At 41.0% G+C, this 27,308-nt stretch overlaps 1 protein-coding gene across 12 annotated transcripts in view; it reads left to right on the top strand.

Annotated features, from left to right (window-relative positions):
• Nucleotides 1–222: 222 nt before the first annotated feature.
• ZDHHC20 (zinc finger DHHC-type palmitoyltransferase 20) overlaps nt 223–27,308 on the top strand; it is a 50,171-nt gene continuing 23,085 nt past the window's right edge. For 3 of the 12 annotated variants that reach the window (XR_008238882.1, XM_052812137.1, XM_052812135.1), the window contains exons 1-4: nt 245–475; nt 19,336–19,362; nt 23,753–23,847; nt 26,836–26,898. Coding sequence is in view for 3 of the 12 variants with exons in the window: in XM_052812137.1 (XP_052668097.1) it covers nt 358–475; nt 19,336–19,362; nt 23,753–23,847; nt 26,836–26,898 (303 nt within the window). In the remaining 9 variants the exon portion in view is untranslated. Of the gene's footprint in view, nt 476–18,575; nt 18,747–19,335; nt 19,363–23,752; nt 23,848–26,835; nt 26,899–27,308 lie in introns of all 12 variants that reach the window. The other 9 variants (XR_008238883.1, XM_052812138.1, XR_008238885.1 and 6 more) reach the window with 7 other exon arrangements.

The raw sequence follows: 27,308 nt of genomic DNA, 5'->3' as shown, positions 1-27,308 counted from the left end.
TTTTTATGGCTGGAGGAGGATCCCGCCCAGAAACGGCCCCGCCGGTGCAAATCCCACAGCCGACCCCTCCCGTGGGAGGGGGGACCCGCTCGCCTCCCTCCCGGCGGAGGGCGAGGGGCGGCCGGCGGCGGGAGGAGGCGGCGGAGGGACGCTGAGGCGCTTCGGAGCCCGCGGGAAGGAGGCGGTGGCGGACGCCGGGGCCGCCCCTCTCCCGCCCACTGCGGCCCGCCCAGGGCCTGCCCGCCCGCCTGCCCGCCCGGGGCCGGCTCCGCAGCGGCGGCTGTAGCTGCAGCCGCCGCCGCCGCCGCCCGTTGCAGCGCCGGCGCTGATGCCTCCTGCGGTGCCCCGGCAGGGAAGATGGCGCCGTCCCACGTCCTCAAGTGTTGCCAGAAGGTGTTGGCCTGGGTGCCCGTGGCCTTCATCGCCCTGGTCGTGGCCTGGTCCTACTACGCCTACGTGGTGGAGCTCTGTGTGTGTGAGTGGACGGGGAGGGTCGCGGGCGCCGGGCCAGCCGGCCGGGGAGGAACCCTCATCACCCGCCTTCTCCCCCTGCGCCCCGCCGGGGTTTGCTTTCCCTTCGTCCGTCTCACGCTTTCCTTCAGGCGGGCGAGAGGAGACGCACCCCCCCCCCCCCCCCCCCCCCGCCCCAGGCGCTCCCTCCGGGGCCGGGTTTACCTGTTGTCCCCCCGTCCGCCTCAGGCGCCTGTCCGGGGCCGCGGGCGAGGACGGCGGGAGCCCGCCCTCAGGCGCCTCATGGCGGCGGGGTGCCGGCCCGGGGTCGCCTGTGGAGAAGCGAGGGACGGGGAAGGGGGAGAGGAGGCCCAAGCGGGGGGTCTGGGGCGCTTCCTTTGGGGACAAGGCCCTTCAGAGAGGCGGCGAGGGGCAGAGACCTCACGAGGGCTCCGGCAGCCCCGCCGGGGGGCTCTGCCCCTCATGTCTTCCCCCAGAGAAGTTTCCCCTCTCTATTTTTCTGTTGTTAATCCGTTTCCCTGATACATGGAACAACTCCTTGACCACCTTACGGGTGTATTTATTCCCCCCCCCCCAAGTAAGAAGCCCAGTGTCATTGAGGCTGAAAACGTCCCACTTAAGCGGGCAGGAGAAAGGATTTAGGGCTTACGGGGTTTTGTCAGGCCGCGTCTCGGCGTTATGTAAATCTGACTTGCAGGCGGTGTCGGTCAGGATGATATTCACCCTTCTCTGTCTTCAGGAGGAAACTTCAGGAGGATGTTGGCTTTCTCCAGGCAGGGTAAACAGAGTGGCACTGTGATGCGCAGTATTTGTCAGACTTGGTAAAACTTGGAAGCAGCGTAGGAAACTAAGGAGTGCGTTACTGAGCGTTTGACATGTTTAAGTAAAGGAGCTGAAATGAAAAGGAAAAAAAACCCCAAAAGTACCGAGAACTATTTTAAGCTCCATATAGGTCTACTTAGTAGACCTGTAGGTCCTTGTACTTCTTGCTATTTGTGTAAAATACGTGCTTTGATATCCCTAGATAGAAATAAAAGGCATGCATGTACTTTATATCTGGGCAAACTTGTAAAGACATCTTTCCATTAGAAATAATCAGTTACTTTTTTCTGCAGGACTTAGGTTTTTGGATAACTTTACTGAACGCCAATGGTATTTCACAGCCTTTTGTGTTAGCTTTACATATGTGGACTGGAACATAAGCCACAGGCAAAATGTCACTTGGACTTAAAATAGTAGAAATATAGTTGTAAAGTAATGCTTGTTGAGATATTACGTGAAATGTTAATATGAGAGAGTTGCAAATATAGCAGTGTATCCAAACTTGCCAGATTACTATGGTTTAGTTGTCTGTCTGTGTGAGTAAATAGTACCGGCTTTCTGGGAAAATCGTGCTTAAAACTATAAACACTTGGAACCAAATTTTAGATAGTCTTTAATACTGGAGGTCTGGGGCATGGACAGTTGTTACAGTAGTCCTGAGAGGAGCTGTGCGAGGTTATAGACTCACATTTTACAGGCGTGATGTGAAGGTTTTCTATACCCACTACGGTCTGACCAGTATGACAGAAGGCACATTAGGGCTATGCATTTCTTCTCTTAAACGAAGAACAAAGCTTCAGAGATTAAGAGACTTGCCCAGGGTCGCACAGGTGGTCTGTGGCTGAATTGGGAACAGAACCTCGACCTCCCAAGTCCCAGCTCTGTGTCTTGATCACAGAGTGGGTCAGGGCTGGGTGCTGGTGAATAGTTTCTCCTCCACAGGCATAGAGAAGCTGCAAAGAGCCTTTCTGAGTTCATTAGGGTTTCATTTGTGTGAAAATTGTTGAAAGGGTTGGCTCCTGTTCATGCAAGAACTTTCACATCTATAAATCTGGTTTCTAGACGTCTGGCACTTTTTGCTCACAAATCAGCTTTATTCTTAATGTCTGCACATACAGACTATTAAAGTGGTCATTTAATAAGAAAATTACTTGCTGATTTTTATTGCTGTTACTGAATTTTACAGTTGTTACCTGTCTAAATCATACTTGGTGAACAAGGATTTTTTTTTTTTTTTCCCTGTGAGTTTTTTCTGCTGTGGGTTTTGTTTTGGCGGGGGGGTTGGTTGTTTTTAACCTGTTGAATTTTGTTTACACTCTTGATAAAAGGTCATCTCATCAAGGGAGAAGAAAGGGGGTTTGTGTTTGGGTTTTTTTGGTGTGGGGTTTTTTTCCCCCCTTTGTGTGCTTCTGTTTTACACTGCAGTTGAGTTCAAACCAGCATAGAGAGGATTTATAGTGTTCCTTACATTTTATTTTGGTTTGAGAACTACTGCGCTATGTACTATGAAGAAGAGCAAGGATGTGCCTTTAGCGCATGGCTAATGAATGAGGTGACGCTGGTCTCTGCAGATGTTCACATACAGCAGGTGCAGAAGCAGGGCTTACGGCTTGTTGCATTTCTGCGTCTTTGGCAAAGGGCACAATACACAGCTGATGTGTGCCTGGGTAAAGGAAAGACAGAGGAAGGGAAGCTTTAGAAAAGAGGAGACACAATAGAAAATTTCGAGTAAATACTGAGAATAAAAGAGAAATTGAAACCCCACAGACACCAGTGTATTTTTAAAGGTTATTCTTAAAAGATTAGATAACTGTTATGATGTGAAGCTAACAAGGAAACAGGAAAAGAGAAAGCCGTTGTTCCCCCAACTATTTCTTCTTCCTGGTTGGTTGGGTTTTTTGCTCCTTGTAGTCCCTGCTCATGTATTAAGAGTTAAACATATGTATTCAGTTAGTAGATCAATTGGGAAGCCAAGCTTAATGTAGTATCATAAAAGATTCCTAATAATCAAAGCAGAAGATGGTGTAGTAAAGTTGTAGCTGCTTCTTTCATCACATCACTCTTTCCCTTTCAGTTTTGCTTCTCTGTGCTGCTTGCCCCACCCGCCTGTGCTGAGGTGCTCACGTATTGCTCAATGTCTTGCTTTTGGTGTCTGATGGACTCAGTCTTAGTCTGTAATTCACTGCTAGTATGTATTTACTTGGTTATGCCTCTTCTATAACCCTAAATTATATTACTTACATACTGGCTGTGAACACTGAGGAGGACTGGTGTGAATAAGATGAAAGGAGGTTCATGAGCTAGTCTATTGTTTTCCTCCCGTGGAAACTGCCGGCATCACTGTGTCTTTCTGAAGCATTTCTGTTGTATGCTAGTGAACACTGGCTTATTTAGACCACTGTTGCTGTGTCGTTGTGATCCATCAGGTAAATTAGCTATTAAGCTAATCGGAAAGGTGAAAATAGCCCTTTCTCACCAAATGTGTAGAAGTTGAGGGAATGTCAGCAGAGTAGAAAAAAATCTGTGAACACTTGTTGCCTCGAGTCTTCTACAGTTCCTTCAGTTACATCTCATTCAGATTTTTTTTTTAAATGTTTTAAAGTAGAAAAACATGAATGAACACTTTCTTACTAGATTATTTCTTCTTTTCGCACGTAACTTACCCAGAGCTCTGTTTGCAAGAAAGCACACCTAGAAATACATAAGGGATACTGTAAAATAGCTTTTCATTAGTTTAAAACCATTTCATGTGTTCTTTCTCGTTATCAAAACATGTTTTGCTTTTAACATTGCTTTTGTAAACAATGGCTGTATTATGCTGTTAGTGAATTGAATGGATTGTGTCTGCTTTCCACATCCCTTGGAAGCTCAGAAAGAGTGGGGCTCTTGTGGTTTGTTCTGACTTATGGTTGACTTGTATTTTATTACCTATCCCAAAAGTTTTTGTAGGTGATCGGCTGTAATACAGACTGGCTAGACAATGGTCAGAAGACACTGTTTTGACACACATAGTAGGAGTTGGTGGGTGAAGCCAGACTGTTTCCTACAGGCAACCCTTTTGCTAAAACACTAGCAGAATTTGTAGTGCAGTCTGCACTGAGAAAAAGAGAAAGAAGTTAACTTTGGCTGAGTTGTCTGCAGATTTAAAAAAAAAATTAAAATCTTGTTCAGGTTAGGGTTTTACTTCTATAGTGAGAACTCTATGTTCTGAAAAGCACGGTCCTGGCTCTTCCTCTGGGCCCAGAGTTATAAGGAGAATGGCTTGTTTTACGGATCTACTAGTCTTGTAAATGTATGAGTGTTTTCATGCCTCAAACTCCACAGAGTATGGAAAACTGTGATTTTGAAAGCTACAGGAGTAACAAGTTGTGTGTTCTTTTCATAGCATCTACTTAGAGAAAGGTTTGGGTGTTTTTAATACAGTGTAATGTCTAATGTGTCTAAAATCCTGGCAAACAAAGCAGTTTGTAATTTAGAATTCATAACTTGGTGTTAATGGTACAAATTGAACTCCTTACTGTTCCAGGAGACTGCAGTAGCTCTCGTCAGTAGGGAGATAGCTCTGATTTCCCCAAAGCACAGTCCACAGGAGAAGCACATGGTGATCTGTTGTAATGCTCCCATTTGAAGAGTCTGTTGCATAGTGAGAAGGTAATTCCATCTGCCTCCTCCAGAAGAAATCTCTACTGAAAATGCTAACACAGTAGCTGTCAAGCAATGGCAAGGTGATGTCAACAGCAGTGTGTCAGTAACTTATGATTTCAAACTACAGAAAAAGCTGAAGTACCAGCTCTGAAGTACAACATTTGCATGTTAAGCATGCAAAAAGCATTCCCGTAGGAAAAGAGGGTTATCTTTCAGGAAAAAGGAACAGCAATTTAAACAAGTTAGATCATTAGTAACAGTTAACTATGTTTATGTGCCTCTCATGAATTTCAAAATAAAGGAATTGAACTGCTTTGGATGCACTTAGTTGTGTTGTAGTGTCTCAGCTCAAGCTGTGCATATTATCATCTCAAATGAGAACCTTTTCTGTTATTATAAATGAGTAGAATTCCTGTTGAGGTGCTCAGTCTGGATACAAATGTATTAGAAAACTAGATGCTCAGCTTGAGTAGAAAGGTTATCTATCATCTTATATCTTACATGGTGCTTTGCACTGTATTAGTCATATTAGTTTATAAGGATGGGTGGGCATGTGCCCTTTATATGGCATGAAACCTGCTCTCTTGGCAGTCCTCTAATGAAAAAATTGTTCCGAGAGCAACAAAACTAGTTAGCCTGGTTTCTTGGGGAGTTGTCTTGTGTCTGCTCTTGCTACTCTTCTGCCAGTGGAAGGTCTCTGTCCCTCTTCTCCCTCCCAAGCCCTCTATCTGCAGTGCCCACCCCAGCCCCAGCCCCTCCATTGTCAGTTTTACTCTGTATCTGCTAAACCATTCCTGACAGCTCTGCAGTAGTTGGCATCTTTCCTTGATCCCTAGTTACCATTTGGTCAAAAAGAAGTGGGGTGCGGTGGCTAGTTTGGTGTTGCTTAGCTTGCCAGAAGGGCAGGCAGAAAATGAGCGCCTGAGCTCAGAGCAGCTGTTTCCTAACAGGGAGCGTGGGCTTGTCTCTTCTACCCATGCAGCAGCTTTGGTGAAACTTACTGGCATATACTTACAGTGAGACCTCCACCGAGCTTCAAAACTTGGCCAAAACTGGTCCATGGGCAGGATGGCTTTGGAGTAGGGGAGAGAAGGGGCTTAAGAAAAGCAGGGAGCTGAGCACAAGTATCTGAGCCAAAGCAGGAGCTCTGCTTGTGGTGTTACTCCTTTGTTGTAGCTGTGATCACTCATTGCTGCAGTGCTTCCCAATCGTCTTTTAGATGTGGACTATAAAGCTTTTGTTCTTGGTTTGAAAGGGCTTGGATAGTATGAGTATTTAAGATTATGAAAAATAACTTCTCTCAAATTTTTCTCTGGTAGCAACAGTAGGAGCTTTCTGTATGCCTTTAGAGTTAGAACAGTCAACTAAAAATTCACTTTCATTTTTAATCGGGGGTTTTATGTTACGCCATCACTCGTGTCCCAGTTTTCCTACAAGACACTATAGATAAAAGGACCAGAATTTCAAGTGTACATTTTCAGTAGACATTACTTTGAGGTCTCTGACTCTCTGCATACTATGAACTTAAGGTTCTGTTGTCTATTGAAATGTAAATAATTAAAACTTTATTCTCTAGCAGCTTATATTTTTATGAGTTAATGTAGATGTGCTTTCCGTACTCAAAGAATTTACGGTGTTAAAAAGATGGGTATCTGAGCTGAGGTGAAATATTTGGATGGCACTGCACCTTCTTTTACTTTTGGGACTTGAGACTGCCTGTGATGGAAAATGTGAGTAGGAGAAATCCCGGCTGTGTGTCTAAAATTGTGCCTGTAAATGCTGAGGGTTTATGGGGTTCATCTTTCACCCATTCAATACATCAGTGTTTATGCAACTCTTTCTGTTCAACGGTCTCTTACAACTGGGAAGAGTTTATGCTGGTTTAACATGTACTTTTCTTACAAGTGCTATAAACTATAGGTTCCTGAGTTTCCTGAAACACTTTTATGGAGTTTTCAACTCAGTCATTTAACTCCTCTTCACCCGCTGCATATTCTTCCTGAAGTGTATCCATTTTTCTCTCATTAGTATGTATGAAATCTAACAGAAACATTTGAGAAGTTACCACAGGCCACTTTTCTGTGTAAGCTGAATCTCCACCAAGGTGAATCAGGTATAAAAGGGATAATGAGACTGCAACAAATACATTTGTTCTTTTAGCCACTTCCCCAATACTACCTCCTTCTGCTGTCACTAAAATGTTTTCTGTGGGATGTGCTTAACTCCTGTCCTGGGTCAAGAAAAAGAAGAACAACCAGACTTTTCCCCCTCTTCTGCCCTCCCTTCCCCCAGCCCTCAATCCTCAGTGGAGTGCCTCCTATATAACCTTTGATTGTCTTCTCTTATCTGTGTTAAAAATCAAGTTCCTCCTCTGCAGCATTTCAAGCCTCTGCTTTTCCTTTTTTTCAACAGACCAAATGGCTCATCCGTTCCTTATTCATGTTCCCTTTTGACTATTAAAATTGTCTTATGAGATTGTCGAAGAGAACTGGATCACAAGAACAGCATGCTGTGCCTTTGCGGTTTCTGCAGCGCGCGCTCTGATGCTATATATGGTGCAGCATTGTCTTAAATGTGAAACACGGAACCATTTTAATCATGTGATTTACAGAGAGATCGAGTGAGAGTTTTATGCAGGGGGTTTTTGTTTGTGGTATTTCAGTTGTGCATCCTGATGTGTGTTTGTCTCCAGAATGGGGAATTCTTGCGCATCTCTTATGAAGCCCTAAGCAGGGAGATAGCTGGTTTTTCTTTTTTCTTTTTCTTTTTTTTTTTTTATTTTTAGCCTATTTGGGACAAAAAATTTTAGAGATGGAAGTAATAATTCATCTGGAATTGCGCAAGCTGCCACTGCAGAGAGAATGAAACAAAATTTAGATTAAATCTAAGTAACCTTGAGAGGAACAGACATGACTTCTTTGAAGAGACCTAAACAGACAGTTATTTTATAAGCTGGTTTGCAGTTGTCTGTTGTAGACTTAAAACTTATGGTAAATGCCTTGGCTACTGCTCTGTCATAGTGTGAATGCAGAGAACCTATTATTGTACTGTGCTTCTTACCAATAGTCATTCCTTTTAGGTTTGTCAAGCTTGGATTAAAAAAACAGGGAAGTGAAGTATATTTCCACAATGCTGGAAGTGATGGTACCTGAAGGCTTTCACGTCTATGGGTTTGTGACACATAGATTTACCCGAGCATTGCAAAGGAGCCCAAGGTAGAGCAAAATTTGATTTCTGTTCTCTTTTGAAAAATCCTATGTAACTGACATTCAGGTCTTTTTTTTTTTTTTTTTTTTTTTACAGGATCTGGAAAAGGGTGCAAGTCATGCATAGGATTTTTGTGGGGATGTTTTGTGTGTGTATATATTTTTATCAGTTTAATCTACTGCTCCTTAAGTTTAATTTTTTTTTTTTAATAATATATTTTAAAAAGCTTGAGTTCAGCCTAGTAATTGTATGCAGAGATAATACTTGCTGTGTTGCAGGGTAGATACCTGCTGAGATAAAGCTAAAGCAGCAACTGGTGCAGAGGGTAGGCTTGAACTTTTTTAATAATTCATAGTTTAGACAAATTATGAATTTAGACAAAGGGAAGCTTAAAGACCTTCGAGCGCTAGATTCAGTCATTTTCTCTCTTTTGTGTGGCTTTTTTCTATTGACATTCTCAAACTTGTAAAGATGCTGTGTTTCTCACTACTTCCTACACTTGCAGAGCCACTTGGGAAACCCGATTGCCAAGGAGCCGTTAGGAGTGCAAACAGGGGTCTGTTTGTGAGCAGAAACGACGGCCTGGGAGAGGTGTTAGGCACATACAGGACATCAGGAGCTGTGCTGCCATGCCTCAGCTGCCTGGTTTTGTGAGTCTCCTTTCCTACTGTGTGACAGTGCTCTCCTCTTGCTGCATGGCTTCTCTGGAGCCTTTAGGCAACTGGCTGTACCTCCTGAACCCATCCCAGTTTATGTTTCTGTGTAGCTTCTCAGGAGGCAGCAGGTTTAAGGGTCTGGGTCATCTCGCACTTAGTCGTAGATGTTTAGAAGTAATCACTTGCCTGATCTAAATTTCCATAACTCAGCATGGTTCCTGACTTACGTGTGAAACAGTGGCAATAATTTCTTTTTCTTCACAAACATTATTTCCCACCAGTGTATCACACTCCAGCACTTCACCTGCAAATATAGATATTCTTGCAGCTGCATTATGATATGTGATATCCTAGGAAGATGACAGCAAGTTAATTCTCTTAGTAGGTGTCATGCATGCATCAAACTCTTACTCTTTTGCTAGGCAGTTTGCCAGGCCTGCTATGTTACATCCAGTGCTTTGCCATGGGAGCCTTCATGCATCTCTGAGGTGTAGTAGGCAGCACTGTTTCTTCCCTTAGCACATGTCGTATTAGGATTGATTTATAGTATTTCAGCTGACCATTTTACAGAGTCCTGAGTTAATGCTTTCCAAGACTTACGTGGTGGTCTGTCAGCAGGCAGGTGAGCTCTGAGGAATTTATTTATTTATTTATTGGAAGCAGTATTTACTGAATGAGAGCTATATGATAGGCTATGCTCTTTTGTATGCTTGCCTTTCTGTTTACTCTGGAGTACTTTCCAAGTTTTAGTATAGATCTTTTGGAGTATCCAGAAATGCCTTTGCAGTGGCTCATGCAGTCTTTGCGCTGTCATTTTTTCATGTTCCGAAGTGGTCTGGTAGTCAAATGAGACCTGGTGCAACAAAAACATGTCCTTCTGATCTTTGTCCTCTAGCCAAAACTTTCTGTCCTGTTATCCCTGATGTTTTTCCCCTCTGCAGCACCTGGATCTTTTGTTATGTTCCTGGGGAGTCGCTGGTTATTTCTTCCTTTTTGCAAAGAAACTAGAGGAAATAGCTTTAGCTATGGTCAAGGTTTGTCCTGAGATGTTTCAGTCCAAGTAAGGTTTAATGAGTGACATTTTGTTTTGCAAGAACAAGCAGCAAAGCCTCCAGCATTAAAATGTGGTAGCATTTGTTATCAAACAACTTGATGAGCAATATATGAACAGATTCTCTAAATCACCGTGAGTCTTTGAAACTTTATTCCATAAATATTTTAATAATAAAAATAATAAAATATTAAGTATTAATATTTACAAATCCATGTCCCAATCCAGTGTCGGGGAAGGTTTCGATATGATCCCAAGAGCGAGATTAAGACACAAACAAGGTCAAATGCCGTATACCCAGAAGAGCTTTTATTATCAAAAGTATCAAAAGTGAAAAATAGTGGCAATAGGATAGAATGGAAGAAAAGGTAGAAATTAAGCAAGCAATCGGGATAGGATTGCTAGGATAGTCACCACTGCGGATCCAGCGGCGTCCCGTTGGTCCTTGATCTTCAGTTCTTCGGTGGTGGGGAAAAAGCCCCACGGCTTGTCTCTACAGGTTTTTAATAGGGCATATTTCGATGATGTCACGAGCTGCAGGTTTCGTCTATCACACAACCTTCGCGTGATTGACATTAGAAACCAGTATCTTATCAGCTCCAGCCCAGTTTCCTCCCCTAGATGCCTCAATGGCCTGGTAATCATCCTTGTGGACAGAGGAATGTCCTGCTTAAACAGGGCATCTCAGAGACAAAGGGCTCGGGATAAACAGTTCACAGTTCCTTGAGATGACAGTCCAGTCCCTCACACCTAACAATCTTTGAGACAAACGGCTCGAGATAACAATTCCGTCTCTTACAGTCCAGTATGTTGAAGACATGAATTCCCCACCATTAAACTTTCCCACAATTAACAGATGCGTTTTTGAATGACATGTTTTTCAAAACAAAACTTCCATAAAGGGCTCTATTCAAAAGCTTGTTTTACCAATATCTTGATGGGAGTTCATGTAAAGTACGTTACTGGCTGCTATGTTATTAATGTGTTGCTGGCAGAAGATTAGCTAGTCTTATTATAGGTAGTTTCGTATTTAATCTCAGGTGGCAAATACCAATCAAACCTGATTAACATTACGAAAAAATTGACCTTAAAAACTTTATCTGAGGAATCCAGTGACCTAATGCATGAGAGGAGGTCAGCTTACTGGGCAGTTTGATTTCTCCCATTACCCGATGAACTTGGCAGCAGCAAAACCCATCTGTCAGAAAACAGTGTGCCTAATACTTTGTAATGATATTTACAAGGAGCTTTTATCCTAATATTTGAGGAAACACTTGTTGCAAGCAGGGCCAGTAAGTAAGGAGACAGCTGATTTTGGAAGAGTCCGAAGCCAAATGCAAAGAAGGGTGCCTCATTAACAAAGTGGATCCCCACCATCTGCTGACGGTTCTCGCCACTGCGCGGTGGTTCATGTCTGCAGGTCACAGCAGCTGTGTCTGGAATTTTTGTTCCCCACGAACTGACACTTCTGCTCTCCTGCCATCATACCTCACAGCTGTGTGGAATAGCTAAATAAAGACTGTCATTCTATTTTCATCTGTCTAGAGTAGAAGTAAATGGATTTACTAGTAGCATCCTGAGCCATAAGACACTCAGCTTTGAGTGACCTTAATATTCAAGGCAGGTGTTGACTGGCAGTCACAACCGCAAATTAGTGAAGTGTTTGTTTTTTGAAAAGAAATGGTAACTCCTTAATTACCTGAAAAATTCTGTTATGAGAATGAATTGTATGTTGTTGGGTTGTTTTTTGGAGGTTTTTTATTTTTTTACTTTAAATATATTGATGGTTTCTAGTATTAACCTGCAGAACACCTAATCTTTTACAGGGTGTATAAGACAACTCGGTACAACATATGATACTAGCACTCTGTCAACACCAGGTGATTATCCTGTTTGTCTCTCCTATCTCTTGCAAGTGTCCTAGTAGTGTCTTAACTACAGAACCACTGGAGTTACTCCTAACACAAAAAGCCCTTTCACATATCCAGATACTTGAGTGTAGTATTACTACGAGCTTGATCTGGCCAGCCTGAGTGTAAATACTCCTCCTTCAAATGTAAATGTAATTAATTAGTGGTGTGGACATGCACTAGCTCCACTCAGATGCTTCTGAGTTTCCATGCCTTTCTGCTGATTCTGTTTTTTCCTATTCCTGGATGAGCCAGAGGGAGTACAGCTCACTGACTCATGCAAGTAAGAGATCTCTCTGTCTTTCAAGAAATCAGGCTTGCTTTTGGCTATGTCTGATAGCTTAAAGGCAGTATTGGAAACAATTTATGTGCAGCACTTCCAAACTACTGAGCGGTAAAGCTGTTACTGTTATGATAAAGTAGAATTTTGGGGAAAGAACTGAATGAAGACAGTCAAATAATTTGAGTAAGCAGCTGAGGAGAGTATGTAGAAGTAATGCTAGGGTTTAAAATCCATCAAAATGCAAACAGAATGAGCAATGGTAATAATGTTTAAATAGCTGAAGAAAATCAAGTTACATTAGGTTTCTTTGGGCAATTATGGTAAATTGAAAGTGAATAGTGCTTCTCAAGCAATAGGGCTTTTCAAGGACAACAGACCTGGTCCATTGCTGCAGCTGAATGCTGCTGACTTCATGTGCAGAAAAAGCCTTTCGTTATTTGGGCTGATACATCTCTGAATACGTTATGGTTCTTAGTGCGGACACAACTGTGGGATGGTGAGGTTAAGACCCAGTGACATTTCCTCCTGCATGCTCCAAGTGTAACTCTTGGTTTCTGAATAATTTAAAGCATGCAGGCATCCTTGGTGAGAAGACCATTAGGAGACCTTTGGTATAACTTTCAAGAATATTTTGTAAAGGCAGAGGTAAGGAGTCATCTGTAGGATTTCGTGGATTCCAGAAGTCAGCTGCCTTCATAGCTGTGTTTTTGAACTTTGGAAGTGCTAGCACAGAATTTACTGTTGCCAGAATACACAGCAGAATTCTTTTCAGTTGTCACAGCTTAATTCATCGCTAAATGTAACTCAGTACCCAAGGAGTATCTTGCATTGATTATGCTAATTTCTGCTGTCGCCCTGTTTGTATTTACACACGTACTCTCTGCATTGAGGCTGAAAAGACCTTGGCTAAATAAAAAGCTCCTTTATTACTGTGATAAGAGAATGTTTTCTGGGCAGCAAGTCTCTGGCTGCTCTAAATTACTTGTTATAATGAAAGAATTGTGTTAATATTGTTTTAACCGTATGACAAATCATAATGATGGCTGGTAACAAATAACAAAAGAGGTCTGCAGCACAGCTTGAACTGCCTTATTTGAAATATTAATTCATTTTACCTGTCCCTGTAATAATGCTGCTTTGAATCCTTTAGCAATGGGCATGGTGATCGTAAACATAGAAAATCTGATGGCCATAAACAGAGCATCCCCCTTGCAGCAAGGTGTCTCTTTCCTGCCTGCATTTTCTTCCTCCTTTCTCCTCCCGCCCCAGATTTCTCCCACACACACGCTCCCTGCAGCGCCTTTGAAGGCATCATCTTGTGATCGCTTGAAGTCACAAAGTAGCTCACTCAAATGATGTTGCTGTGCACAGTGTGTGTGAGGTGTTTGGACTCTAGTTCACGTGCTTGTGGAAAACACTGCACTCCTTGAAAGCACTGGTGGCTGTGGCAGAGTTTCTTTTCCCTCTCATGACTGACTGTGCATAACCCAGGTCAGCGAGAGGCCATTCACTGCTGTTCACCCTTTATCACTGCAATTCCCTGCTGTTTGTGGTCACTCAAACTTGCCTTCATTGGCAGCTCAAACCTGACCTGAACTATCTGGGAAGGCACGTGCTCACTTTTGCTATTTTTGTGTGCCATAGGGGAGTGGGTAGATGGTTAAGAGGGGTAGCTTCATACACCCCTGCAGCAAGAGTTGTCCACCACAGGTCATGCCTCTGAGGCAAGCATTGTGTTAGACCTGGGTGATGGTGCACCCATGCTGCAGACCAGACCCAGGCGGTGCTACCACTGGGGCACACAGTGTGCAAGGCGTCCTGCTTCATGCTGGTACAGCACAAAGGCCTGTGGAGCCACCTCTCTGGCCTCACCATTCGATAAAACATTACTTTCTGAATTACTTAGCAGTGCATTGGGGGGAAACCTGTGTCCTATTCCTGGAGATCTGGAGTAAAAAAATACATCAGTCTAGCACCATATGAAGATAAAACAATTCTAGGTTCGTATGGCTCAAATTTCTCTAGAGGACATTCATTCCAGCTGGTGGCAAATCATGTCTGCAATTCCTGGGCCCCCATAGCCTTTTAGCAGGGACCTGGCAGCATCTTCCTGCGTTGGCTTTTGGCTACATGATGCTGTCAACTCAGTCATCTTGAGTCATTTGTCTAAAAACAACTCTGCTGCTTAAGGAGGAAAGCACCTAGTGGGTGCCTGCCAGTCAAGAAATAAGAAATAGCTCAGTGTGGAAAGGTCACAGAATTACAGCTTTTAGAGAACAATGGAGAGGTGCTAAGGTCTTCATGCTCTGGTGCTGCCCTGTAACAGAAGTCAAATGAGTGTTTGCTCAAGGAAATTCACTCATTGTCTGTCCCACTTTTGTCAGTAAGTGATGTTTCTACCATCTTCTTGTGAGTGATTAAGGTCTGCATTTGCAAATGGGAATTACGTTACCATAAATCTAAGTTATACTTTCAGTTAAATGCCATTCTCTAAACAAATTAAAAACTTCGGATAACGTCAGTGGTGCTTGCCTTTGCAGATAGAGTAGTGCCCACGGGGAGTTTCTGTTGAGTTTCAGTACTGGTAACTTCTGGAAATATATGTATGTGTGTATGGATGGATATATATATATATTTTAACCCTTTTCCTTAGAAGCTGAGAAAAGTTAAGGCTATACATCTGGTGAAGGGATGCAATTACACATTTATCACTCTTTCTTCCCACCCATGAGGAATGTCAGCCAAAATGTGAATGTTACTCTTGAGATTCGTGGAAAGGCTGTAATACCCAAAGTATGACTTCTGCTAGGAGCCATCATGGGAGGGGACAAGGGGGAAATAAACATAGCACATCAGTAGCAAGATCAGTTCTCTTCCTTTTCTATACTTCTACATTTGTTGCAGTTGAATTTCTTGAAAGGAGCGTGTTGGCTTTGATTGGAATACGCCTTTTAGGGGAGTAGGGAGATGTGGTGTGTCGGTTTTGTAGAGTGGTGGGGTTTTTTTCTTCCAAGGTTGAAGGCAAATGTGTCGTCTTTTAGTGTGCCTCTTGCAAGGTCTTGGCAGATCATTTCGCGTCTCTGCCTCAGAATAGAGAGATTTGGGTTTTTTCCTATTATGCAGTGATTTGGAAGGTGCTCGAAGACTTCATAGCAATCCTGAAAATAAGCCTGAAACTGAAAGCAAACCAGCTCCCTAAACATAACTTGTTCTTTCTTCCAAGATGTTCTGGGAGGTTTCCTTGAAATTGGCACCTCTGTCAGTTTGTACTCCGAGAAGAATGCTTTCAACAAATGACATTTTCCCCCCAGTCTCGTTTATTATACAACTAACAATGTCCCTATGTCTGCACAATTGTTTCCTGTGATAATCTGTAGGCTTCCACCTCTTTCATTCTTGTGACATAGGTGAGATGAAAGATATCAAACAACAATGTAAGGAAGAGTATCTAGAAAGAGGTGTAATGAACAACTGGGGTCATGAAGGAAAATGTCTTTGCTGACAGGGGTGATGCTAGGTGTCTAAATCAAAACTAAAACAACTTTTTCCTCTGTTAAAGTCAAACCTGGAATTCCTGCTTGTCCTCTAAGCAGACCAAGTTAAAAAGTACATTTGAATCCGGCCTAATAAAAGACTGTAGCATGTAGTTTGGAGGTAGTATTCTGTAGAAAGTGAAACCACATACTTAGTTTTGTGTACTTAATATTGCAGTGACCCAGAGTGTTGGGAGGTTCAATGTGTAAGCTGCTCAGTGGTGCAGGACCACTGGCAGACCCTACTGGGCCTCTACGTTCCTGGACAAGCTGCAGCAGCATGAAGTTCAGTGTAGGCCTGTTCACCTCTCTTCACAGGCAGGCTTTGCTGAGCTCCTTCCTTAGTCGAGCCTGTTTTGGAAACCCTGAGGTAGCCAAGGTAAAGCTCTACGCTGCAGTCACACAGACAGGGCTCGTTCGCTTCATTCTGCTTGCTTGGTGCTGTAACGCTGAGATGTTGAATCCTTTGAAATTACGAGGCCATAGTGGAAACTCACTGTGTGCCTGAGCACGTGAGTGCCTGCTTTTTGCAATGAAGTGAACTGCAGCTTTCACTGTCTAGTCGTATTTTTATCCTTCCCTAGCAATGTCTTGCTGGAACGTCGTAAGTCTTCTTGAGAAACCAGAAACTTAATACAAAGAAGCCAGTCCTAAGAATATTTTTGTTCTTGTTTTTCCTTTTGTAGCTGACCAATAGACTGATACGGGGATATATTTTAAAATCCTCAGAAGAACAGCTGTTTTACAATGCTTATGTTTCTGAAATATGGACAGGTTTGTGTTGACTACAGTGCTGAAGGCACTAACTTGTGCGGATGTGTCTAATCTAGTGTATAGTGCTGCTGCATCCTGAGGTTAACATATAAATCATACGCAGTGTTTATTTGGTTAAAAAAAAAAAAAAGGCAAAAAGGCAGCGCTGCTTTTTCCCCCATCCCACCCCCCAAACAAGAAACCATGTTTTAGACATGTTTAAAGTGAAAATGGTACTAATTTAGCAGAAGCTGATGGCAGTATCTAAGTAGTTAGGAGCAGTAGAGGAAAAAAGTGATAGAGAACTAAGCTTGTAACTTAAACTAAAGGCCAGGGATGGTGAGCCAGAATGGTAATGTCTTGTGCTGTGGTGTTTGGGTTTTTTTTCCTGAACCAGAGTTCAAAAGCTAGAATTGATTTTTTGGTGGTATAAAGCTGCTTGTTACATTGCCAGCCTAGCAAATACTTAAAGGTCTGGTTTATGTAAAGATTAAATATTAACTTATTTAAGGGAAGGCTTTGCTTTGTAGTATAAAGATCCTGTAAAAACTGTAGATTTGCCATTTGCTGAGTGAATTTGGACATGTAGTAGGATTGCTGTTCATTTAATCTATCTGACAATGAGAATAACAACAGTGAAAGGGGTAGAAACAGAAACACTTGCATGAACTTCTGAGGCAGAAGAGAACTGGTCATCTTTTATTTTTATTTCGTTTGAGGATGATAAAACAGGATGAAAATCACAAGCGTTTCAGTGTTGGCTTTTACCTCAAACTGCAGGAGTTTGCCAAACTGAAATTGTTCTGCACAGTGTAATAACTGCATTCTGACCTAGGGGACCAAGGTACAAAAGAGAAAATTATCTTCCAGGTGCTGTGAAGATTTAATTAATTTTTATGAAGTTTATTTAGGGATCTTTTTGATGAATTCTCATAGGTGATAAAATCTTAAGCTTTTTTTTCTGCATGTAAAGACTGTTCGTTATTTTGAGTATTCAAACATCAAATTTGGCTCATAATTTTGTTTTGTGCTGAGAGCAGAAATGAGACTACAGATTACGGAGTGCTTTAACCAGTATTACTTACAAAAAAATTCCTGTAGTTTTAGAGATAACAATGTTCTCCCATGCCATTAGAGGATAATTAAGAACATTTTTGTATTTCTTGACTAGGGAAATACATGTTGTCCAGCTGTGTGCAAAGGTGTTTACTTAAGACCTATGAGGAGCCAAAGACAAAGCTTATTCTAAAGTACCTCTAGTATTTTTTTTTAAGTTGAGCAACAACCCTACTCAGCAGGCTTGTTTTAGTTTTTACCTTTTTAATGATTTTATCTTCTCCTTGTATTGTTGAAAAAGTTTTAACTAGAGAAATAAAATTCTAGTAAAATCTCAAGCAAAAACAGTCATAGGATTTGCTTTAAAAAATAATGCGACCTCTGTGCATTGCACGGTGGAGTATTACTGAGACTGTATCATGACACAGCTGGACCTGTTCTTATATTTACATGCATACTTTGCCAGTAATCATGTGCTTCAGGTCTGTTTGTGTGGATTGTGTCCATGTTTCAGACAAACACAGGAGGAGGATGTGCAAGTATGCATAACTAATTTGAAATTAAGCTATTCTTTAGGATTTACCTCCTTTAGTTTGAAGCCAACCTTGTTCTATTCTAAATAGTAATTTCTTCCTTCTTTAGGTGGAAGTAACCAGAACCTTTTCCATTAACTTTGTAGAGGCTCCATGGACAGATAGAGGGTGCTGAGTGGATATTTTAAGGAAGGGGGAGAAGGGGATGAAAACAAACAAACAAAAAACCTATCTGAACAAAAAGGGGTCATCTATACATTGACATATCACCTCATTATGTCTCTTGTTGACTGTAAAAAGAGGCATGGTTGCATAATATAGTTGCAGACCCCTTTGCTATAGGTATCTGCAGTTAAGTGAGACACATGCCACCTCTGTGACCAAAGTAACCCTTCAGAACAAAGTCTGCAATGCATACTGAAGCCCTGCAGATTTAAGACTCTAGTGTTCACCAGGAAACAGCTCTTTTGAACTGGCACACAGACTAGTGACAAGAAATGTCAGAGCTGAGAGAGCAGAGACAATGTGGAGTGAGGTGAACTGCAGTAGGCAGGCTGTGCTCTGTTAACTTTTTGCTTATGCCGATGACCAGAAGCTTAAATTTGCTGTGTAAGATGAAGAGTCGGGACAAGATCCTTTCCTCATTGCATTTCAGGAATTCAGTGTCTAAGGAAGAGATCCAGCGAGGGGAGTGATATGAAGAAAGCAACCTAATAAGTAGAGCAGCTCTCTGTTCAGCATCTTACCTGAACTGATGAATGAAGTGTGAAGGTTTTGGAGAAGCCTGACGGCAGGAGGATGTGCTCCTAGTCAGGCAGTGTACAAGGTAGATTTGAACAATAGAATTTGCTATTGGGATAAAAGGAGATGAGGATGTAGGAGAGAAGGAAGTGGAGAGGTTTTAACTATGCCTGAAGAATTCAGGTCAGGAAAAAAGTAAAAAATAACATGTGACGGGAAGAGAGAAGTGGTGAGGAAAAACTAAGGAAGGGAAGTAGGTTACATGTAACACAGTTTCATGGGGACTTCTGTAAAAACTTCCTTTATTTAATTTTCTGCTTTCCAGTGGTACACCTGTTGGCCTAGCTCTTGACTCAGAAAACTCTGCTAGGTGCATATCTGAAGGGGAACATGCATAAATTATGATCTAATTAATGTCTGTGAAAAGCAGTATGCTCGCTTGGTTAGCACAGGGAACTGGATCTCTTAAGCTCTTCCACTGACTCACCAAGCCTCAAGGGCTGGCAGGGGGAATGCTAACTCCTGTTTTATCCCAGAGTGGGGTAGGGAGGCTCTACTAATGCCTGAAGTACACTTTGGAACAAGTCAACTATCTCATATATCTCACTTTTAGCCAAACATTTGATTCAATATGGATTACTTACCATATATATGTTTCTTTTTTTCTCTTCCAGTTACTATTTCTTCAACTGCAGAAAAAGGTAATTTGTTTTTATTTTTTTGAAGATGTGAATAGTTTTGTTGCATGCAAGTCTTAAGGGACATAAAATTTAAATGTACTCCTTTATGTGTAAGCTCTGTGTACTGAGTAGATTAGTGCTAAGAAACAACGTAAATATTGTGAGGTTGAGTCTGTTTAGCTTCTAGTACCACACGCTTGGGATGATGACAAGACCTGTGAGTAACACAACTATGATTTAGGTTTGCAAATATTTTTAAATGGGTACCTTCTAAGAACAGAAAAAGGAGAACAGAGAAGGAACTGCAGCAGATCCACAAGTCCATTTTCTGTTTATTCCTGAACACACCCTGTGACCTGAAAGACTTCTGGAAGAGGAAGATTTGTCCTACTGCTTGCTATTTTCCAAACAGCTTACCAAATTCCTCAGAACCCCATTCTTTAGGACTGGTTAGAACTGTGCAAAACACAACTATTTCAAAGGTGGCTGCACATTATAATTTTAAATCACCAGGTCAAGTGGTTAAGGCCTTGTTTTGACAAACTTTACTTAAGTCTTCACATTGGCTTTGGCAAGTATATGCCACAGTGGGTAGTACTTACAGAGATACAAACTGATCAAAAAAATTCCAGCATTCTTGGTCTGCCACTTCTTTTAACTGTGAACAAAAACTAGTCTAAAGGATTATTTGATTCCAGAAGTTCAAAATATGGGGATTTTTTATAAAAATGTCTTTTTTTTTTTTTTTTTCTGTAGAAATACAAGTTACTGATGGGGTATTTGTTTGGGAGTTCATTTCAGCTTATAGGGGGACATGAGTGATAGAGTAAGCATTGATTTGCATTTTGACTATCCACAGAGGGCTGTCTTCAGAGTGTGAGGTCACTGGTAAGAGGCTGTCATCTCTTAAATATTTTTGCAAAACAGCATAGAATGTGGAGCTAATCTAGCAGTTTTCTTCCTGGTGGGGAACATCCAGGAGAACACTGTGAAAGGAATGAACCTTGATGGAATCTCTCCTCTTTCATCTTCTAATGGAGAGGTGAAAGAGTAGGAAAATCTCCCAAATAAACTGTATGCCGTTCAAGATGAGAGCTGTCTCTTACCCTGGATTTTTACATCACATTGCACAGCTGGGCTTCACCTAGACTTCATGAAATTCTGCAGATTGCTGCTGTGCTTTACTGTTGACCTGAATATGAATAAGTTTTACTTTCTTCTTCTGGAAAGGCAAGATCCATGTCTCAGTTAAGGAAGCCTGGCAGAGCAATGGTGTTGGTGTTGCGTAGTCAGATCTCTGGCTTTAGTACAAATGTGGTGCCTGTGTGGCTGAAGCAGGTGCTCTTAAATCTACCAGGGACGAAAAATGCTTGATTAATTAATGAGACTGACAGTATCGTTGGAACCTGACTGTTAGGCTTTTAATAGCTGTCACCTGCATGCATCTTGTACCCTCAATTCTAAAGCATGTCATAGGCATCCTGTATGCATGAATTTCTTTACCAAGGAGGTTGATCTTAAAATGAGATGAGAAGTCTTTTTTCATTTGAAATGAAAGCTGTCATAAGTTTTATAAAGTTCTTACAAGCTAACTTGCAATAGCCAGGAAATAACATCAAAAGAGTCAAAAGGCCAAAGTACCAGTAACATTGCTATGTAAATCAACAATGTGCATCTTAGCAAATATATTTTGCTCCATATTTCAGTGTACTGTGTTCAAATCCTTTTACTCCAGTACTTAATTACAACTTTTGATTAAATTAGTGGTGATTTCTTCACCTCATTAAGGCTAATTGTTTCTTTGTAATTTCATATTCTTATCTAGATTTATATCCATTGGGATAGGGGAATAAAGTCAACTCTGAGTATCTCTTAACAATATAATATACTTCTGTTATATATTATTACCTCTCTTTAATCTGACTCAGTCTTGGAAATAGTATTAAGAATGATTCAGAAAAGGATGTTAAGGGCAAATCTTAGGAGGCCTTACCATATTTTAGGAGGATTCTAAGAGCATGTCTTAAGACATTGTCCTCCTGAGGGCATAAATTGTGGTCTAATATGCGTCAGTGCCTTTAAAGAGAAGTGACTTTACTTGGTCACAGCATGGCACCAAGAATCCTGGATTCCCTTAGCATAGCCAGGACTTCCTCGTGACTCTGAGTCTGGCTAAACTGGCGGATACTGGGATTTGAGGTTTTTGACCTATTTTCCATCTAGCTTGTAATTACAAGAAAATGAGCTGAATAGGAATGAGGCTGGTTTGTATTTGTACTGGTAACTGATGCAAGATGCTTCAGGGAGTAGTCTGCAGAGGAGATACTGCTATCCAAACCAGTAGGTAGATGGACTGCCAAAGTAAAGCTGTCAAAAATGGTATCTTCCCTCCCTCTCATTTCTTGGGGAGCACAGACAGGACAGATATCTGTAATCACAGTAGGAATGGCAGCACAGGAGTGGGAAAAGAAGCAAGAATCTATTCAGTGTGGGGCCAGTATGGACTGCCAGTTGTAGGCTCTTTCTCCTGTAGACTGGGTGGTGTCCATCACTGGAACAGCTGTGAAAGTCTTGCTTGTCCTTGAGTTGCCCCAGCTTGGCTACTGAGGACAGGCCCTTGGCTTTTAATGATAGTGACAAATCGCAAGATCTCTGTTATTGCAAGAGTGCAAGAGCACTTCAACAGCTACCTCTTTCTGGTAAATACTGGTAGCACTGGCACAGATCTGTACCATTGCTGCAGCCAGCCTTGGTGCCTGTTATTCTGTGTGTTGTTGGGGCATTTACAGCCTGTGAGAAGACTGAGGTTCTGCTGTTTGAAGTATTGTGTGTGCACTAGAAAATACTCCCTCAAAAGAATCTGAATTCTGGGGGTGATTTCTACAGACAGAATAGAACTGTTTACTGTGTAAATTAATTTTGCTGTGCCCTGCCCTCCCCTGTATCTCATTTCCTCTTTCCTTCTACTTAGTTCCGCTCATCATCTTTTCCCCCGAAGCTCTGGTCTGTGCAGCTGATTCCACTGCAATTTTGTGTCCATTTCTCCTCTTTTCTGAACAGTTTTCTCATGCTTTAATTGCTTAACATTATGTTTGAATGTGTCTAGTATTTTTTTAGTAAAAGACAATTTCTAATTATGCAGTGCCCAATACAGTGATATACGAGTTCTTTCCTATCACAATGGCAATTTTAGGATGGCTTTAGAAAAAGGTTTTGCTTCTTGCATTTTCAGTCAGCTCCACAGCTGAAAATTTGCCAGATCTCTCTCTAAGGTTGGAGGAGTCAGAGGCAAAGGTAAAAAACATAATTCTCGGAAGAAAGCTCAAATACAGTTTGTTTGGGTTTTTTACTGCAACAAGCAATGAAGATCCTGAAAGACGATAAATTAAGATAATATCTTCTGTGACTGTGCACAAGCATTTTCTGAGCTGTTGGAAGTTCCCAAAGTTTCAAGCCTATTCTGCCATCCATGAAGTATGTCATACGGCTTCTTAAAGGACTCTCTTTATGCACATGGGAAAGTAGGTCAAGTTTCCTTCTTCATGCAACTGAAGATAATATAAGTGAAGATAATGTAAATATTTAGTATGACTTCTTTTCTAAGGCTTGCTGTTCTGGCACAACTGATCTGTTTCCTCTTGACAAGTGGTAAAAGAAACTGTTAGAGGAAACAAGATTGGAAGAAGCTTCCTGGGTCATAAAGTCTGAGTCTCTGGTCTTTAAGGCAACCATATCACATCGACTCATTTATAAATGGATTGAGCTCCCTACTAAATCCACCTACATTTTGTTGCCACTGTGACTATAATAGCAGGACCCTTCCAGATTATATTCCTCTGATGATTTGAAAGAAGATAATCAGACAATTTTTAACTCACAGCTATCCCTCATCTTGGAGTGCAGTCCTCTCCAAACCCCTGGTTTGGAGTTTTTTACTGTCACTGATGATCAGTGCCTTCTACAATGGCACAATACTGTGCTGTTTCTACTAGAAGTAGAAATTAAATTGAATTCTCTAAGTTAGTTATCAAATACTTTACTATAATCTAGAACAGAATTGTAGCATCTTCTTTATCCAAAAAGGTTAGTCACTTACATGCCACACGTGAAGCTGTGTTCAGTTCTGGGTTTTCTTGGTTGGTTTGTTTTTTTCCCTTCAAAGTCTGTTTTGGATTTGTACATAAAAGCATATTATTTCCTTGAGGAATAGCACCCATTATATTTGGTGCTTTTTTGTTTTTAAGTGAGCACTCCTAGAGTGGTAAGTCTACCCAGGGAAAGGGGTTTAATGTAACTTAATTTTATCAGGTGATTCATAGCGTAGTAGTTTAGCTCTTATCAAAGATCAGGGATTTTATTTCTTGTTCTTTCCAGCTGTATTCACCAAACTCTTATTTGTGTTTTATTGCAGTTGTCTACCTTGTGGTTTTTCATCTGTCATTTGTCATGTTTGTATGGTCCTATTGGAAGACAATTTTCACATCTCCTGCATCCCCCTCTAATGAGGTAAATATAACGTTAGAAAAATGTCAATGCCTTTTTTTATAAATAGCTGAACTGTTTTTGGTGATGAAACTTGCTAGCAGTACTGCATGATTCACCTTTCCCTTCTCATTATCTAAAATAGAACAGCATGACAGTGTATCATGAATGAAAATGATCAAGTTACTCTTAAAATACTGTATACTTTTGTGTAATGACATTTCCTTATATGAAATGTGCGTTTAATTCATCAGAAGTTTGATGGTCATGTACAGTGCTTTGCTATGAAGTAGCTTGCTTGAAACCTGGAATTTTTAAAACCAATAAATCAAATACAGTGACAACATTTTTATATTTCCATTTTAGGCAGTTTTGACCTTTGTTTGGGTAAGAAAAATTAGTAATGCAATATATACTTATAACCTGGAGGACTGAACCACTTAGTAGTAAGTCAAGGGTTAAGGTTTAGGGACAACTGAGAATATATCATAGCAAAAGAATGCATGATGACTGTAAGAAGTTTTGTTTTGAAAAAGAACAGTATTAATTGCAATAAGCCTGAGATGGATTATCTTGTTTTCTATTTTCTCTAAGGTGTGTGTATATAAGGATTAAATACTGGCACCAAATTTAAAATACCTCCCTTCCCTTCCGTGGTTTTATAAAGCTTTTAAATTGGCTAAACCATTTGAGGCTTTGGTTGCTCTGTGGGGGTTGAATTTTTATTCTGATTTTGGCAAGGCTGACTTTCAGTGCTAATGTCAACCTTAAACGTTTTTGAAAAGAGTTAAAACCATGCTTCTAAGGAAAAGCAAACGGTGCTCTGCAGTGCTTAATTATGGCTTAGAGATCTGTATCTTAAAGCTACAGAATATAAAATGAAAAAAGCTAAAGACTATTCTGTTTAGCTAAGCAAAAGAGTAGTACTGAACTGTTAAACCTAAAAATTCAAAAGGACTTGTCTTCAGGGTAGTTTGTTTTGGCTTTATCTGGGATGGTTCTGCTGGAAAATGGTAAGTTAAGCAGGTTAGTTAACTAAAATGTGGTTGGAACTGTGTTATTCCAGGTTTTGTAAAGCTAATGGAACTAGAGCTGCACATAAAACTAATGCCTAGTAACTTTTACTGTCTGCGTGGATTCTTCAATAATAGAAAACTTCCTCTGACAGTACTTATCCTGTAGTTACAGTAATGTTGTGGGAAGCTTTTCATATTCAGTGAGTGAAAGGGATGGTTTGGGCATACAGCATGTAACGAATATTTTCTATATCAAGTGTGGGGGAAGATCAGATTTAATACAATTTTCTTCTACAGCTAGCTTTAAAAAAAAAAAAAAAACAAACCACAGCAACAGCAAACAACAAAAAAAACACGCCAAAAAAACCACAAAAACCAACCAAACAAAAAAAACCACCACCACTTTTTCTTTCTGGGCAAGTCCCTTCTGTTCATGTACCAGTGAGTAATTTACACTGGTTATACTTAAAAACAAAGCCTGACTTCAGAATCTCCCCATTGTATGAGAGTGTAAACGTATATATTTTTAGTCATTCAAATTAGCCATTCTCGCAAAACAAATAGCATCCTGTGATCTTACTATTGAACTAAAAAAAGATTCTGCAGCTGCTGTTGTCTTAGTGTAATCCCTGTACATTTGTCATAAGAAAGAACAATCAACATTATACAAGATCCAGAAAGAGGAAGGAAACAAAGGGACTCTTTCTGTTTTCAATAAGAACTGCTGGAACCTCATTGGAAATTCTGTTAGCTATGTGGTAACAGACAACTTTTGATGTCTTTGAACATATCCTGCCATTGTCCAAAGAGAATGTGGTCTCATGGCCCTATTAATTTCTGAAATTAGAACAGAAATGTAGCTCTTCGGAAAACCAATATCCTATCCAGGATTTTTGGAGTAATATTATGATGTTACTTGGACAAATTGAAGAAGTTTAAATATTGTGATTTAGTTCCTTTTCTGTGCATTAATGGTTTGCCATAGAAATGTCATCTAGAAGTAGTATTTCATGTTTAATGCAACCTCTGCTTGATTGCAGGTCGTGGAGATAGGCATTGGGTCACCTAGCAGACTCACAAGGGCAGTAGGGAGGAAGGCATATTGCACCATTGTTTGCTGGCATGATGCTTCATATCTGTTTTAAACTTTTGATGTGAGCATCTCCAGTTTTTGTATTTGAATAAATATCTCTCTTAGAGATGAAGATTAAACAATGAGGTCAAACTTTTGGTGATGACTGAAATGTTAAACTTTAATTTCACCCTTTGCATAGATTAATCCTAGGTTTTGATTATTTAAAAGGTGATTATGTTTCATGTTTCACCCTTGAATGGTGGGTAGGCTCAATAACTGGGATGATACTACATGTAACAGGAGGCTCAACTAGATTCTGTGAGATATGAGGCAACTTCTTTGCATTCTGGGTTAGGAAATAACACAGAGAAATTGCAGCAATGTCTTGTTGCTTCCTCCTTTCTGTAAGTGGAGTCTTCATTGTTGCTTGCCAACTGACTGTAATCCAAAAGAGGAAAAAGTACAGGATGAGAGGAAAATCCATGTGAACTAATCATATACATGTTCTTGGTAGGAAAATATGGTCGTATTAAACCACACTAAGCCAATTTTTGTTTCAGCTGCACACACAGCATTTTCCACTCACTACTATGAATACTTTGTCTATGTGTGCTCATAAAAAGGGCTCTTATAGTCCATACAGGAAGCTCAGAGTTTAAAAGTGCTTTGGGACAGAGAAATACCAGAGGAAATAGTGAGTTCAGCCCCCATTCTGTAGGGGCTTGTTAGCACACTGGGTTTTGTGGGGCTTAATGGTAAAGCTCCTAATTTCAGTGCTATTTCAAACCAAACTAAGTGTTTCACAAGTGTGAGTAAAAGCTCTCCAGGTTCTTCTGGTAAAGTTTCACATTTCATTGAGGCTTCAGCAGGAATGTTCCTCGTGCTTTACTCAGAATTGTAACTCTCTCTCAAACTGCACAGGCTTTGCTGAAGTTGCTTTCAATACAGCTCATGGATGTTGAGACTAGTGCTGACAACTCCCAAGTAAAAATTCAAGTTAAACTCATTCAACTTCTGTGCTGAAGCCATGAAGCCCCTCCTCTGGTTTGTACCCCTCTCTAAGCCAGCAAGAGGAAGTGGGATAAGAGAACTTTGGTGCCCTGTAGCAGCGAAGGACTGTTGCATCTTCCCCTTGTTCACAGATCATTTAATTTACACTTAACAGGAATTAAAGGAAAGGTTGCACCTTCTTACAACTCCCAAGTCTCTGCCTTCCTTTGTGTTGAAGGGAAAATGCTGTAGCTAGTGAAACAGAGATAAAGATTATTTTCTTTAAAATCTGCCCAGGACCATCATGGAGTTTTAAGGATCTCCTGTAATTCCTCTAGCATTCTTTTTTCTTTATGTGGGTTTTTTTGGGTCTGTGGGTGGGGGTTGTCAAAAGACATAGGATT

This window comes from Harpia harpyja, chromosome 17 (genome assembly GCF_026419915.1).
Source record: "Harpia harpyja isolate bHarHar1 chromosome 17, bHarHar1 primary haplotype, whole genome shotgun sequence".
Lineage (NCBI taxonomy): Eukaryota > Metazoa > Chordata > Aves > Accipitriformes > Accipitridae > Harpia > Harpia harpyja.
The sequence above is the reverse complement of the archived record's forward strand: the minus strand, read 5'-3'. Positions and strand labels throughout refer to the sequence as shown.